Source organism: Simochromis diagramma, unplaced genomic scaffold (genome assembly GCF_900408965.1).
Source record: "Simochromis diagramma unplaced genomic scaffold, fSimDia1.1 OVJJ01000013.1, whole genome shotgun sequence".
NCBI lineage: Eukaryota > Metazoa > Chordata > Actinopteri > Cichliformes > Cichlidae > Simochromis > Simochromis diagramma.
Window position 1 is genome coordinate 4,824 of NW_024386870.1, and position 16,696 is coordinate 21,519.

The 16,696-nt window shown below is 37.5% G+C and overlaps 1 protein-coding gene across 1 annotated transcript; it reads left to right on the forward strand.

The window, feature by feature from the left end:
* Positions 1 to 12,963: 12,963 nt before the first annotated feature.
* On the forward strand, positions 12,964 to 16,382 carry LOC120733356 (protein HEG homolog 1-like). The gene is made up of 11 exons (XM_040031452.1): positions 12,964 to 13,355; positions 13,460 to 13,582; positions 13,684 to 13,790; positions 13,947 to 14,005; positions 14,135 to 14,295; positions 14,708 to 14,836; positions 14,931 to 14,973; positions 15,065 to 15,102; positions 15,295 to 15,379; positions 15,541 to 15,832; positions 15,924 to 16,382. The coding sequence occupies exons 3-11, from the start codon at positions 13,734 to 13,736 to the stop codon at positions 16,080 to 16,082; spliced, it is 1,023 nt and encodes a 340-aa protein (XP_039887386.1). The 5' UTR covers positions 12,964 to 13,355; positions 13,460 to 13,582; positions 13,684 to 13,733; the 3' UTR covers positions 16,083 to 16,382.
* Positions 16,383 to 16,696: the final 314 nt, after the last annotated feature.

Genomic DNA, 16,696 nt, shown 5'->3' on the forward strand with positions numbered 1-16,696 from the left:
AAGCGTACTCTACAAACCGGGTCTAGGTACCCTTGCCCCTGGAGGGGGGAACTGCACCCAGACCCAGGTGGTGTTACCCTTTTCCCTGCGGTGGGGGGAGGCAGACCACCCCGACTCCGCAGCAGCAGGGAGGCCCCACACTCCAGACCGCAGTCGGACGGCCAACTCCTCCTCCTAGCCCCCCCGCTCCAGCAGGTCGCAGAGAACGGGGGTGAGAGAAGACTCCAAACCTCCCTCCACCCGCTCATTGTAGTGTTGATGCATGTGTGTTCTAAGGTGCATTTAAAACCCAGGAGGGCATGAAGCTACCTGCCAGAGAGCAGCAGGTAAGCGCATGGTCCCTCCTGCTAGCCCTCAATGTCTACGTGTATTTAAAATTGAGAGGTGGGCAACGACGCCAGGGGTGGGGTGTACACCCTGATGGTACTTTGGATTCCGTGTATCGTGCCCACCCCCAAGATCCTATATGTATGTGTAATGAGAGTGTGAGTAATGTGAATGTCTAAGTTGTGGGATAAAATTGAGGCAGAGGCAGCCAGAAGGGGACAGGGGGGGGGGGGGGGGGGGGGGTAGCCTCCTCTGCACCCTAGTGACATACCCCTACTCCAAGGTCCTGCATGTGTGGGTGGTTGTGGTGGAGCGGGAAGAGGGAGGCAGCTGGAGATGGGGAGGGAAGGAAGGGAGGGGCAAGTGACCCCTCCCTGGGGCCAGCTCCCCCGCTGACCCCAGTAGTGTTGTGCCTCTTCTTAACCCTTTAGAGCCGATCGGAGCGGGCACGCTCTATTTTGCGTAACTATTTTTAAATCCCGGTAGCACTGCAACCACGTAAGCTAGCACAATAATTTTTTTTGCATATGAAACCGGAGGAGTTGTACTTACATCTTATGCCATCAGCTTGTCCTAGGCAGTGTTGGGGAGTAACGGAATACATGTACCGCCGTTACGTATTTAAAATACAAAATATGAGTAACTGTATTCCGTTACAGTTTAAAAAGGTGGTATTCAGAATACAGTTACTTTGTTGAAATAAATGGATTACACTGCGGTACTTTCCTGTTTCATTTTGTCGTGGGTCAGGACTGTTTGGGTTTTGTTTGACAGCTACGTTCTGTTGTTCCAGGCGGCAGCGTTACGGTTGCCATGGTTACAGGGCGACGCTCTCTTTCTCTCTCTGCGACTGCGTGTTTCCTGGGTGAGAGAGCGCCTTTTCGTTGTTGTTGTTGTGCTAAGATAACAGACAGAATGCTACAAGCATAGCTCTAAAGAATGTAGCATCATGGGCAGTGTAGTCCGTGTTGCAGGGAGAATAGACTGCCATACACGTTATGTGTCTGTGAGCGCGAGGAGGGAGAAAAAGGGGAGTGGAAAGGTACGAGTTGTCATCGAGCAAAAACGGGAGCTGGAAGCCTGTAAATATAATAATAACCACTTCAGCCAAGAAGAATGCCTGACGAGCCCAGTTGTAAGTAAGCTATTAAGACTCGACTGTACACCGTGTTTGTGTTTTCCTCCGAAACAATAAGTTCCGTTGGAGCAGCCTTTCAACGCCTCTCTTGTCAAGAAAAGTTGACCCACACAACAAAGTAAAGCTATTTTTCGGCTACGAGCCGACAGGGACCGCGCCGTATTAGTCAGAGGTCCCTTTACTACAGTTCGGAGTCGCGGACCTTCAGTAATAGTAATAAATCACACAGCAATAGTACATTCACGTTGTTGTAAAAAGCATGATAATATATTAAGTAATCCAAAGTATTCAGAATACGTTACTGTCATTGAGTAACGTAACGGAATACGTTACAGAATACATTTTGGGGCATGTATTCTGTATTCTGTAATGGAATACATTTTAAAAGTAACCTTCCCAACACTGGTCCTAGGTCACGGTTTCCTTCCACACAAAGCTTTGCAAAAGCTGCATAAAAAGCGCTTGCAGGAACAAAAACATAATATTCCAGAAACACGCTTTGCCGATCCGATCAGCTGTTCATAACACTTCCTACGTTGGAATAGACGTCAGCGCGAACTTTTGCATTTCCGCCATTACCTGCCCGAAACCGGAAGTGACGTCATTTTCGCGGAAATGTAGTCTTTTTTACCATCAGGGCCTCAGGGCCTATACTGGTCTTTTTAAAAGTTATCTTTGACTTTATGACTTTCTGTGTCGTTTCTGGGATGCTTAGGACTCATATTGCACTGCTGGAAATAGTTTATTTTGATGCATATGCTGCTTTTTTGCAAATTTGCAGTATAATATTTATTTTCGTTTTTCCTGCAGTGTATAAAAATTGGTGTATTTCAAAAATAAAACTATGAAGACACTCAAAATAAATTTCCTGTGGTGGGAAACTATTTTGTGCAACTTTTTTGTATTTACAGTTTTGAGGGATAAGCCTCTTAAATTTCTCTAACTACAAATATATGTTAAAAAAGCAAAAACGATTTTCAATTTTTTTGTAGTTTATTGCACTTTTTTGCAATTTATGTAATTACTATGCACTTAATGAATACATATTATTAAAATCTGGGCTATAATGGTTGTATTGATGTATAGCAACTTGAAATGCTCCCAAAAATGGCTCCAAAGCATGTAAAAATATAATATAAGCTCTGGCGGACTTGGTTCTATGGTAGGTCTTAAAGGGTTAATGACGGTATCTTAACTAACAACCCCAAGTACCAGATTCAACTTGTAATTGGCTAAAAATAACTTAGCCTACTGGTGAGAGGGACATTGTTAGCTTTCCATAGTCCGACACTTCAAAAGCTCCAGGAGCTGTCTGCTCAGCACAGCATCAGCACCACAGAGATACACGGATACATCCGTAGACTCGAGACACAATGCATTTTTGGGACCCACAGCTGTGTGTGGACCAAATGTTTTATTTTCTGATCAAACCAGAAATCTTTAATGAGCTGCTAGATTTGTCTTGCATTAACTGGCTGAGTTAATACAACATCGAAGCAGCTGGAATCCACAGCTGTGTGTGTTCATGGCGCTTGCATTTTCACCTGCTGGACATCACTACCTGACAAGTTTAACTGTCTTCAGAACATTGCAGAGGCCTTACTGACAGTATTTGGCTCTACATATCTGTGTGAGCAGATTTTCTCTCATATGAGTGTCCTCAGGTAGCCGTTATGGAGTTCTTGTTATGGATAAAAAGTGTCTTTTTTTGTTTCAAAATAGCTCATAACTATTCACTGATAGCTGCCAACATCTGTGAACAAATATAATTCTATAAAGTGGTTCTATATAATGTGTAACTGTTAATATAGAGCGTTATTAAATTTATTGCTAATGCAATCATATGGCACACTGACCTCTGAGGAAATTTTAAATGGCACTCGCCATCAGAAAGGTTGCCTACCCTTGGCGTATCCAGTAAACTCCTCCTCCTTTACAACCAGGTAGACATGGAAGCAGTGATGTTTTACTTTTGTAAAATAGTAAAAGAGTGTTGTCACATTACCGTTCAGTTTGTGGGTTACAACAGAAAATTATACATTACATTATTGTTTTCATGTGTTATGTGGTATTATTTCCACAAACTGAGGACATTTTGACTGACTCATAATTATTTGTATTCTCCTGTAACTTTGCTGTACAAACAGCTAAAACCTCCAAAATTTCAAGAGTAATAAGTTATTATAAGAACTGTTTTTGAACTAAAAATCAAGAATGTGGGATACTATTTGTCCGTGATTTGGACAGGCTGCTCCTGAAGCAGAGGTAACATTCTGTCGGGATAACTACTGCATGTTTATGTTGTTGTAGTTTCCCTTTGTCTTTTGTCACATCCTCCATGATGCTGTGTGTCTCTCTCGTGTCATCTCTGTGTTGCTGAGTAATTTCATTTCGAGTTCTGATGTTCTATAGTTTGCATTTTATTCAAGTTTTCCCTAGAGTTCCAGTAAGAAAGCTGGGATTAGATTTTAGATCTGCATTTCAGTCCTTCACTTGGGTCCACACTCTGCCTGCAAGGTAAATTACTGCCCTAGCTAACTAGTGCTGCTCTGGCATAATAGTTTTGCCAGCTAACAACCAAAAATTAATCTCTGAAAGACTGTGACCTTTATATTGTGGAAGCTTCCATTTCAGCAAATGTGGAAGTGGATGGGGCAAGAATAGATACATCTTACTTTGACAACAAACAATATGAAAGATAATTATATTCATTCATACTGTCTGTTGGCATATCTAGTTTATAGTCATATGATCCCTGCAAGGAAATTAGTGTTTTCGTCACTCATCCAAGTGAAGAAGTCACTCATCCAAGTGACTTCTTCACTTGGATGAGTGACGAAACGTTTATCCCACAAAACGCTACTTCCAGATGAACAGAATCAACTTTTTGGACACAAGATTGTTAGTTAGTAATTTAGAAATGAATATTGTCTGTATGGACTGCAATAAAGTTAGGCACACCGGTGCGCCTATGGCAAAAAGTTAGTCTAGAGCCCTGGTTTTTATTACAGTATTGCTGTGCAATAGGCTCTGCTGCCAGAAGATGGAGTTCTTCTCTACCAAATAAACCAGAATCTCTGGGAAGCTCTCCATCACAGCTCATAGATTTTTATCATGACAAAGTGGAATGTAATGTCAACAATGTCTGTGGTTTTCACATTGACTTCAGACAATATTGATTGCTTTGAAAAGCCTGTGTATCCTAGATACTAAACACGCGCTACAGTGGGCCCTGATTCTGTATCTTCTGTATGGTACATATCAACAACTCTAAGTGTTTTGTTTTGTGTGGAAGGGGCTAGTTTCTGTCAAATAAATGTAGTAGATTTTGTTTTCACTTGATTGTATTAATAAAAATATAAGACTCAGCCCAAACATCACTACCAGTTCTAACCAGAACATAATCACATTTCCTGACCTCAAACATAACTTAATGGTAGATTTTGCCAGTTTACTCATTTTTGATGGTAGCCAAATGCAGGTAAAGAACAACAACCAGATAATTCGTAAAAAACAAAACAAAACAAACAACAACAACAACAAAAAAAAAACAACGTAAAAACACATGCACATACATACATACATATATCCCTGGATATATACATGCACATATAAAAATCATTATGAATTGTTAATCATGTTAATAGCAGTTGAGATTAATTATTTTGTGAAAATGTGTGCAGGAACCATCTACTGTAGCGCCAGAGTTGGAATGAGTTGTGTTGCAGATTTGACAAACCATGCATAATGGTGTGGGCTTTACCACCTGCACTTTCATCTCCACTGGTTGAAACAGTATGTGAAATGCATTATCAGGTGTCACTCTCCAACAGCAGCACAGCTTTTTGGTTATAGAAACATTCAGCTCCAAGGAGCTTTCATTTATGAGAGTGATGAGTAAATCTACTTGCTGATGATATGCTGCCAGGCTATTAGCGTCAGTCAGATGCGTGACCATGTCGTCTGCATATTTCAGAAGTGTCATATTGTTGAGATTACAGGTTATATTATTTATGTAAAGAGAGAATAAAATGGGAGATACAACACCCTGGGTTTACAACACTGTTTGAGGATTTTTCCTGTAAGAAATATCTGATCCATTTAACCAATAGACAAGAGTTTATCTATTATTTTGTGAGACAGTTAAGCTGGAGTGGGCCTGTAAGTGCCATGGGTCATAGTTTTTGTGATTTATGGTCTCGGTATGATGGTGGATTCCTTTCATGCATGTGGGACAAAGCCAGAAGTAGCTAGAATAGTTGGGTCATGACACCTTCAAGTGGGTTTATCCAAGAAAGTATGCAGACCAGTTTACTGGCCTCTGCTTTCTGCTCATCATGGTGTCGAGTCCTTACCAGTCCTCCCTCACATTCCCGGTTGTAAACTTTTCCTCCATTTTGTTCTTGTAGTGGATTTTGGCCAACTGCTTTCCTAGCTCATTTAATTTTTGTGAATCACCACTTAAAAAATGCCCATATTTTTTTTATTTCAGATACATCTTCAGGTCTTTTGAGACCCAAGGCCTGTCATTTTGGTACAACCTGCTTAGATAAAATAAAAGAATCAGTACAAAATATCAGGTGAGAAGAAACTGAGTCAGTTAGCAGGTTAAGATCAGAATCATTGTTTTTGAAAAACACATTCCAGTCAGTCAGTTCTTAGTTTCTCAACCAACTCATTGTCCCATATCTTGATGGTTTCTGTTTGGATTTGGTTTGTTTTGCATTTTTGTCTGAGGAAGTAAGAGAAGGAAGTAAGAGAATAATATTGTAGTCTGAGCAACCAAGGGGAGGGCAGGCTTTAGAGATACAAGCTCCAGGTACATTTCCATAACAGTGGTCCGCCTTTTGTTCAGTATTGTTCCAATACTAATATATCGAAATCAGGCCCAGGATCACACCAATATCCCAGTGATTGTGTGAAATAAGTTTATAATCCAAGATTGTTAAAGAATAATATTCTTGTCTTGCCAAAAAAAACCCACATCCAATAGGGCTTCTGTAATCAATGATCCATGTACCCAGAAGGATGACTTTATATCTTAGTGCAGGGCTGTCCAACCCCAGGCCTCAAGAGCCCATGTGCTGCAGGTTTTAGATGTGTCCATGATCCAAAACAGCTGGTTTAAATGGCTAAATTACCTCCTCAACATGTCTTGAAGTTCTCTAGAGGTCTGGTAATGAACAATAAAGTCATTTGATTCAGGTGCGTTGACCCAGGGTGATATCTAAAACCTGCAGGACACCAGGCCTGGAGCTGTACACCCCTGTCTTAGTGTCAGAATGTGAATACCTTTTGCACATTTGTGTAAAACAGCATTTACTTGACAAATTAACAGGAAAAACCTAATTCACTAGCTGAAGATGCTTCCATAGAGTATATGATGAATCACTTATAAAGCATGTATTTTGGATCTTCACCTAATCACAACTATATGAGATTATAGAACAATATATTAAGGCTCTCCATTAGCATAATTTAAATAAATAAATAAATAAATAAATAATAATAATAATAATAATAATAATAATAATAATAATAATAATAATAATAAAAAGACAGACACAGCTGACATGTTTGGGATTAGAAATGATTATATTTGGAAAATAAGGCAAAGTGCCAAGCTATTAGCCAATCGGTAAACTGCATTACACAGACCCAGATATTTGCTAATAAGTCCTTATATGAAAATAAAACTCTAGAATTTAAAGCCTGAGAACAGATTTCTTGAATGATTTAGAACAATTAACTTCATTACAAACCAAATAGTTTCATATGTAACTGGGAAAAAAGTGTCATAAACTTAGTGACATTAATTAGCTGAGGTCCGGCTTAACAGACAAACAGGACATTTAGCAGCTTAATCCATGCATAAAATTCTAACACTGCTCTCCTAAAAAAGCCTGACTTTTACGTTTTGACACAATATAAACATTTTAATGGCTCAATTTTTTATTTTTTTTTAAAAGCCCCATAAATATTAGCTATAGCTTTTTTACTTATTTAGAAACAGTCGCTAATTAAGTTGATTTATGTGCCAAAATTTGGGCATTTCTCTTTTTGCTGATTGACTCACTTTTATAGTCAGCCTCGAATAGCCATACAGTTTCCTGCAATGTTTGATGCTCTCATCTAGGTCACATTTTTTTGGTTTTATTTCAGTGGAAACTTTGGAAGAAGTCGTTTCAGGTTCCTTTGGATAAATACAAGAACTGTACTATTTGGGTTTTTAACAAAGTTGTTATCATTCTCAATCGGTCCCTTTTAAAAAAAAATGTGTGCTTAATTACAGTTGTTATGTGCAGGCAATGCATCACTGCCAGGAACAAGAAGTTGGATGAGGTCTTTGGACTTTGACAGCAGTCAGTTATTGCTCTGTGATCATACCTCTATTGACCCTTCTCAAGACAACATATTCATAAATCCTACTAACAAAATATTCCAAGAGAAGGTCATTCACTTGCTCCATAAACAACTGTGACACTAATCCAAACTGCAGGCAGAAAGTTAAAAATTAAACCATTGCTTTATAGAATTTGGTTGCTGAGGTGCAGCTCTGATGAACCATCAAAAATAATCCTTTATCACAGGAGACATTGTAATGATGATCAGGGGTGCTGTAAGGGGGAGAGAAGTGATGACGTTTCTAATGGGGGCCTAGAAAAAAAATAGAACAGGCAATTAGTCATTTTTTAAACAAAATTATTAACCTTTCACTATAAAATAATAGGTTTTCATACTTACATACTTATAAACTAATATACATATTTGTTTCCTAGTATTAGGTTTGTTTTGTCGACTTACTATCAGCTTTTTTCATGATTTAGTTTGCTCCATGATCACGCTCTCCTAGGATGTAGGATATATACACACACACATATATATAATGGCTTGCATATATCAGTCTTGTACAAAATTGATGTATTTATCTAAATAAAGGCAGAAAGTCTGCTTGAATGTCTGTGTAGACTTCGATTTTGGGGTTGGCATGGTTTGCAATAATAAAGTGGTAAAAACTCCAATCCAGCCAAAAAGACAGCTTCGAAAAACATGAAGGACCGTGTGAATTTTGGAATCTTAAAAATATATTTTAATAGGTTTTATAGCTTATCCTACTGAGAAAGACCTCATGGCTCGTGGCAGTTCGTCTTGTAATCGGAAGGTTGCCAGTTCGAGCCCTGGCTCGGAAAGTCTCGGTCGTTGTGTCCTTGGGCAAAGACACTTCACCTGTTGCCTACTGGTGGTGGTCAGAGGGCCCGGTGGCACCAGTATTGGCAGCCTCACCTCTGTCACTGCACCCCAGGGCAGCTGTGGCTACAATGTAGCTGGCCATCACCAGTGTGTGGCTGTGTGTGTGAATGACTGAATGTAGTGTAAAGTGCTTTGGGATAATTAGGGACTAAGTAAAGCGCTATACAAATACAGGCCATTTACCATTTACCCAGGGCAGTTCATATTACACTTATGTAGTTGATAGAACAGAATAATTGATAGAATAAGAGGTAAATGACAGAAAAAGTTTCCTGCTTTTTCACTAATATATACTATATACATTTCTGTGTGTGTGTGGGAAGTGTGTTGTCCACAATGTGTTCCCAGTAAAAAAAGAAGAAAAAACATTTTGTTTGAATTAACAAAAACTGCATGTGGCCCACGACATAAAAATGAGTTTGACATCCCTACTCTAACCTGACTTGTTATCATTTTATATTGGCAATAAGACAAAGTCATTTTTGCTTTATAGATTTTTTTTTGTCATAGCAAATCTCATTTCTTAACACCAAAGTACCAGTCACTATGGGAAAACAGTACTTTATTGTTTAATAATGCACTGGGTGTTAAAGTGTCCACCCCCAGCCCCTTGACCCACCTTTGTGATAAGGAAACACTTTCAGTGTCAGTTCATATTTTTTCTGGACCAGGGGCGGATCTACTGTGATTGCATTGGGTGGCATCGAAGTTTTGTCAGTAGCAACCAACAGTGCAGTTTTCTGACATTTTGCTTAAATTTATGAATGTAACAATTGTATATCTAACTGACCACCTCATGTTGTGCAGTTTTCTGGATTTTATACTTGGGCTACATATTTATTTATTATATAGGCTATAGAGTACTTCAAAATAAAGATCACCTTTTTTTTAATGTAACTAAAATGTTTTATTTGGGCCAGAGCCAAAAAGAAAGTTCAAGAGGATGTTAATATGAAATGTGTGTATACTTGCTGCATTTGATGTATTTTAACCACATATAGTTCACATTACAGAAAGTAACACCTGTATACTTGTAAAGAAATGGCTTTGATTTTGCTACCCCGTGTGATTTCCATGCCACCCTAAGAAAATGTCTCTAGATGCTCCCCTGTTTAGCACTTGTAATTCAGTTAAAAAATGATAAGTTGTTTGATATACTACTATAATAATAATAACAATAATAATAATAATAATTCTTATTCTTATTATTCTTATTATTAGTATGAATTTTGGTTAAAACTATTTTTTTTGTTTTGCATTGGTGCCCATGGTGACAGTGATGTTGTGTAAAACTATAACAATTCAAATGTGTTCAAGGTTAACTTGGCAATAATGTAATTTCATGGGTGGTGCTGCGATGATAGCTCTCATTAAACTTTAAAACTTTAGAATCTTCTGTTCAAGTCTTTTCAAGTCTTTCAGTCTTGTATAATTTTAGTTGTTTAGTAATTTACACCGACTGTTATCTCACATCATATGACATCTAGAAATCAAAGGTCACTTTAGCCTTCTCGCCACTGTTTTATGACCCATCTAGTTTCCAGGACACCTTATAAGTGTGATGAACCATAATCTTTAGTTATATAGCCCTTAGTTTAAAAATAACTATCAAATCTATCTCTAAATAGGGTATAACCATAGGAAAATACACCATTTTCTACAAAAATATAAGAATATTGGGTCAACTTTTTCCAGGAAGTCTTCTTTCTCTGCTTCACTTTGTTTGGTTTTAACTAACAAGCAATGAGGAAGAGCAAAGGGTAATTTTAATATTGTTTTTGATGACCCAATAATATGCCATCCAGAAGTCAAAAGTTTGAAATAGTAACTCAAAGCTATAATTTAGCTCTGCCAGGAAATGTTCTTTCTTTTTTCAGTAGTAAAAACAACCACACATGTTTTATTTTGCTAGGCTCACAACTAAAAATAAAAAAAAAATAAGAAAACTTAAAAACAATAACAGATTGGCTGTTTTGAAGACCAAGAAGAACATTTCTCTCTGCACTCTCTTGGCATTCATAGGTCAATATTTTGGGTCACAATCTCAAAAATGTGACATTTTGACTAAGCTCTACCTGGAAATTTATTTATGTCAATGTTGGAAATGGCTTCCATAGTTTCATATGTTAGGATTAAATTTCAACAGTGGAAAATGGTCACCACAATTATAAGTACAAGCAAAAAAATATATTTGAATTTTTAAAATCTGTTATACTATTATAGCACCTGATTTAACCATAAAAGTGATTTATCTTCACTGTTTATGGGATTAGTTTTGATATATGATGTAAATTAGGCATAACCATAGAAAATAAAAGGTTTGGGGCAACTTTTCATGAAAGTCTTGTTTCTCTTCTTCACTTTGTTTGGTTTTAACTGCCAATCGATCCTGATGGTTCACAGTAATTTTAATGTTGTTTTTGCACAACCTAACAGAATCCTTTTTCTCTGCACTTCATAGAGCTCATGTGGTAAAGTAATAGCGTGTGAATTGTATGGTTGTAATCAGCACCACGCTGTTCTGGACTGGCCTTTAAAATATCCACTAGATAACCAAGCTGGCAAAAAAAGTCATGGAAAATTGATAGGTGGACGAAAGGCTTGAAAAGTGGGCTTCCTGGCCTGGGCGTGACCTGCACTTAGCACACTGCCTAAATGAGGAGTGGCTACTCATTAAAACCGCCAGTGGAGGAGTATTATCAGTTTTAAACCCAAAGATTTAGAGAACTACAGACGTGGCCGCTTCTAACCTTCATTGACTTTTTTTTCCTGTGATGTTTTTAATTTTTTCAATGGCTCAAAAATTCATCCTCCTGTTTGTCCTTTGGCTAGTTGTAGCCATTTTCAGTAAGTAGCCTGATTTTATTGGATCAACTTTAAAATCCTCATTTTTTTTCAGTTTAATAGTGATGATGATGATAGAGTAACACGGTAGAGCACATATTAACAAATGAAAACATCAGATAAACGTAAGAGGTGAAATATTCATTTTAATATTGTTGTTTTTTAATTTCATTAGGTTTTCATTTTAATTGAGTCTAAACTGTTATGTACACAGGTGGGGCCTAATAGGCTTTATATAAATAGTAGATAAATAGATTATTTTTTTTAAGAATTTGCAGTCATTCCTGATCCAAGATTACGGCTGTAACAGCGAAATTGAGAGATACCCATGGTGTAAGACTGCCTGGATTAATGTTCTCTAATCAAAATATCTCAAATTAGCTTGAATATGAGAATATTATTTTCATGATTAACAGTTACTAGTTCCTTTCCCCTTTTGTTTTGCTTCTATACAAATTCTATACACTTGCCCGGGACTCATATGTTTGTAATAATTGTGTAACTTGAACAGCTTTCTTTTGCAGCCATTGTGTATCTGGGCTGGTTTAGTACATACATAAGTAAATTTGACCAGTGTGTCCGTGTCAACAGTCCCACAATATTTCATTTTATTATTTTATGACCCTGTTGTTGTACCACATCCTTTTGGCATGGAACAATAAAGGAAGTCTCTTTGTTCACTTCAGACCCTGCAAACTGTTTAATGCTTTACATGTCTGAAACCTAAATGATGGTTGAGTGAACTTTATGTTCTCCATGCAGAATCTGTGTCACTGCTGGTGCTCTCTTACTGAGACTGAGAAATAATCCAATTTAACTCTGTGTTTCCTAATTAAAAATAAAATCAGTAAATAATTAATGTATCTTCATGTTTTAGTTAGAGTTATTTATGTATTATCCATATAAATGTGAAATAGCATTTTTATCAGAAAAAAACATTTTCAGTGAGTTTGACACTGACACCCCCACAAACTACTTCTCCTTTTTCTCCTGCGTTTCATGCCTGCTCATATACTGTATGATCCTGCTTTAATAACTTTGATTGATTTTTTTCTGGCTTGCTTCCTGGGTATAAAATTTCAAAGTTATGAACAAAGGTTATCATGTACTAACTACTGCATTTAAACACACCTCTTAGCAACTTCAGCAAGAGCAACAGGCAATTCAACTATTGCAACAACAGGCATTTCAACTACTGCAACAACAGACGTTTCAAATACTGCAACAACAGGCGATTCAAATACTGCAACAACAGGCGATTCAACTACTGCAACAACAGACGTTTCAAATACTGCAACAACAGGCGATTCAACTACTGCAACAACAGGCGATTCAACTACTGCAACAACAGACGATTCAACTACTGCAACACAGACGTTCAACTACTGTAACACAGACGTTTCAACTACTGCAACAACAGACGTTTCAACTACTGCAACAACAGATGTTTCAACTACTGCAGTAACAGGCGATTCAACTACTGCAACAACAGGCGATTCAACTACTGCAACAACAGACGTTTCAACTACTGCAGCAACAGACATTTCAACTACTGCAACAACAGACGTTTCAACTACTGCAACAACAGACGTTTCAACTACTGCAACAACAGACATTTCAACTACTGCAACAACAGGCGATTCAACTACTGCAGTAACAGGCGATTCAACTACTGCAACAACAGACGTTTCAACTACTGCAGCAACAGACATTTCAACTACTGCAACAACAGGCGATTCAACTACTGCAGCAACAGGCGATTCAACTACTGCAACACCAACTACTCAATTTAAAGGTAATTCAATTGCTCTGGATCCAAATGTTCACAGGTTATACTGCTTATATAGTGTTTCAATTTGTGTGTGTGTGCACGCACTTGTTTTGTTTCTCACTTTAAAGATCCCTGCAATTCAAATCCCTGTGGCACTGGAAGCACCTGTGAGGTCCGTTATAACGACACATATGTATGCTTGTGCCTGGCTGGTGATTTCTACAACAATGTTTCAAAGAGTTGTGAACGTTGTAAGTATTTGTTTGTGTGCCGCTATGAAGTTTTAAGTTTATGTGACAGTGACATAATGAAGATTATATAGTAACATATAATGTTATTTTCTTGATTTCAGCCAAAGTTTTCCCTGGAAAACTTCAACTAAATAAAGATTTTAATGACAAAATGAGAAACCCCACATCAAAGGAATTTAAAGAAACTGCAGATATAATTATTGCTGAGGTAAGTAATCATGTAGTACTCTCTATCAATAAATGTATCTTTATGGACATTTTTTTTGAAATTGCACTTGACATTACAAGCTAAATTTAAGCTAAAATTGAAAACAATTATATCTTACTCATCTTGACCAAAACATATTTTCCTTTGAAAACACAGCTTGATAACGTTTATAATGGGAAGGATGGTTACTCTGGATCTATAGTGCTGAAACTCCTGTAAGTCTCAGACTGACAACAACTTTTACCGTACCATTTTTCAGCCTATTTTACATCACAGAACACTATGTTATTATCCTGAGTAAATACAGGATGCAATTATCACTAAATGTGATTTTTCCTTTACAGGCCAAGAACCACTTCTAGGTCAAGGAATACGGCTTTGAAGGTCGATGCATTAGTAGACATCACCTTCAAAGCCAGTTCTGAGATCAAAGTAGCTGAAGTTGAGGAAACACTAAAAGAGTGTCCGGACATGAAGTGTACCGTGATTGGGAAGACCTTTGAGAGTAAGTTTATTACCTGTATTCTAGTGTGTTATGTTTTTTATCGATATATTTCTAGAACAAGACTCACTGTAGATATAGATTTATTTTCAAAAAGAATACAATTGACAAGATGTGTTTCAGAATCTTAAATGAAACTCTTTCACCCATCTGTCAAAGATGATTTAACTGTAATAACAATATAATGGATGTCACAATCAGGACAGCTGTTGCCATTACATATATTCTAATCTTTGCATTTATAATTCAGTGAGTTATGATGTCCTGATGATAATATTTCTAAACTGAAGTCATGCTGTTAATTTCATTCAAGGGTTTATTGCATGGATTATTAGTGATTCATTTATTTCGCTGTTGTACATGTTATGAAACATGTCTTTGAGTACTGAGACTTTTTTCTCTCCTTCATTTAAAGCTAAGAACCTGTGTGATAACACTCCCTGTGATGAAAAAAATACAAATTGCACATCAAGCGATGGAACTTTCAACTGTACTTGTAAAGAAGGCTACAAGAAAACAGACTACAGTACTAGAATGTGCATTGGTAAGATGATTACCTGAGCAAAGTAAGTGGTGTGTGTGTCTGTGTGTGTCTTATGTAAGCAAACGACAAAGTGTTTCAATTTTTCTTTTTACAGCTTGTCCCCTTGGGGAAAAATTGAAGGATAATGAGTGTGTGAAGTAAGTACTCCTTCCCCTCCTGTATGTCTTCTATTGTTATAAAGCTTGCGTTAAAAGAAATCCTAGAATCAACCTTCTTCTTGTCTTGCAGATGCTCATTTGGTTATTCTGGTTTTAACTGCTCAGAAAGTGAGTATACTGCATGTTTTTAAAAGTGAAAGCAGAAACATGCTTACTTAATGACAATTATTTAAAGAAAAACCTCACAAGATTAATGACAACATGTGATACAATAGATAGAAAGGTTATTCAAAAGCTGGAAAATTTAATAAAAGTTTTTAAATAACCTGCCTTGATGTCCTCTTCATTGTGTTTTATTAGACTGGCAGCTCATTCTGGTAATCGTGGGCTCTGTGCTTGGAGGACTGCTGCTCATAGCCCTCATCCTTCTACCAGTAGCTACCCAGTAAGTTTCTTAGCAATTCATTTGCCCCCATAAATGTGAGAAAGTGTTTTCTCGCTTTGATTTAGGCTTTATTTTAGATGCAAATGCAGTTAAAATCAAGAGAATTTGTTCATGTCTGACAGACTCAATAGTGAATTACGATATTTCTGCTGTGATTTCAGAAAATCAAACAAAATCTCCAAGAAGAGCAAAAGTGCAGAAATGGAAAAACCCTACACTAACCTGAGTTCTGCCTCACAACCGATGGCTAGCAACAAGTTTGGCCACAGCCAGGGAGTCTCATTTAACAGGTCAGCCAATGGCCATTCAGGTTTTCAGAATGGTGGGGTGCCTGTGTTCCCACGAGCTGCCACCACCACCAACAGCTGGGATAACAGGACCAACCTGGAGATGAAACCAAGCAATGGCCGACAAAACTTTGGACATATGAACAGTGGCTCAGAATATTCCTCTGTGTGTATAAAGAAGAGATACGTTCATCAGATTTTTGGATTTTTTAGTGTTTGCTGTTAAATTTACTCTCATTCTTTTTTTTTCTCTGTAGCGGTTATATGATGAACCAGAGGACATACGCCCATACGCTCAGACTCGACCTCAGAACAACCAGTATGCCGAGAATCAGCCCAGGATCAACCCGTATACTCAGAACCAAGGCCACAGCAACCCGCACTACACACACGATGATGGAAGACGCTACTATTAGTACAAAATCAGAAAGGCTCACTATACAATGACATTTTTGAAGGTTTATGTTTTTTAATTTGTTTTATATTTCCTGTATGTTCATTACATACATCTTATGTGACTGACAATAGTACAAACTGTCATAAACCAATCTTGTCTGATTGTGACTACGTTATATCAAGTTGGAGACATGATTTCGAGGATTGGTCTCATTTTTTATCTGTTTTGGTTTAATGAATTATGAGTTATTAAAGAGTTGTCTATTTAAATTGAATGAAAACCCTGAACACTCATGCCCAAATATATTGCGATAATGAGGTGCTGCTTATGATTGTTCCTTTGTCTGATAAATGCTTCATTCATCTGTGAATTCACAAATTTTTTGCATGTAAATACGTTACATGTTTGTGATGAACTGAAATTTGATGTTTAATTCAGTTTTTGTGAATGAGACGAGTTTATTCTAATAAAATTATAAGAACCTGTGTGTAGTATATATTAGCATCAAGCGGTGAGGTTGCACACATATGTGTGTGTGTCTCAAAAAAGGAAACTCAAAGATGTACACTTGATGTCAAACCCGGTCAGTTCAATTGCCATCCAGACTGTATGTACTGAGTAAGGGTCCCTCCA

Excerpts from the sequence above, each read along its gene's own strand:
- LOC120733356 (XM_040031452.1), top strand. The coding sequence starts at position 13,734 with ATGAGAAACCCCACATCAAAGGAATTTAAAGAAACTGCAGATATAATT. Across the intron at positions 13,791-13,946 it reads CAGATATAATTATTGCTGAG|CTTGATAACGTTTATAATGG; the intron begins GTAAGTAATCAT and ends TTGAAAACACAG. Across the intron at positions 14,006-14,134 it reads TCTATAGTGCTGAAACTCCT|GCCAAGAACCACTTCTAGGT; the intron begins GTAAGTCTCAGA and ends TTTCCTTTACAG.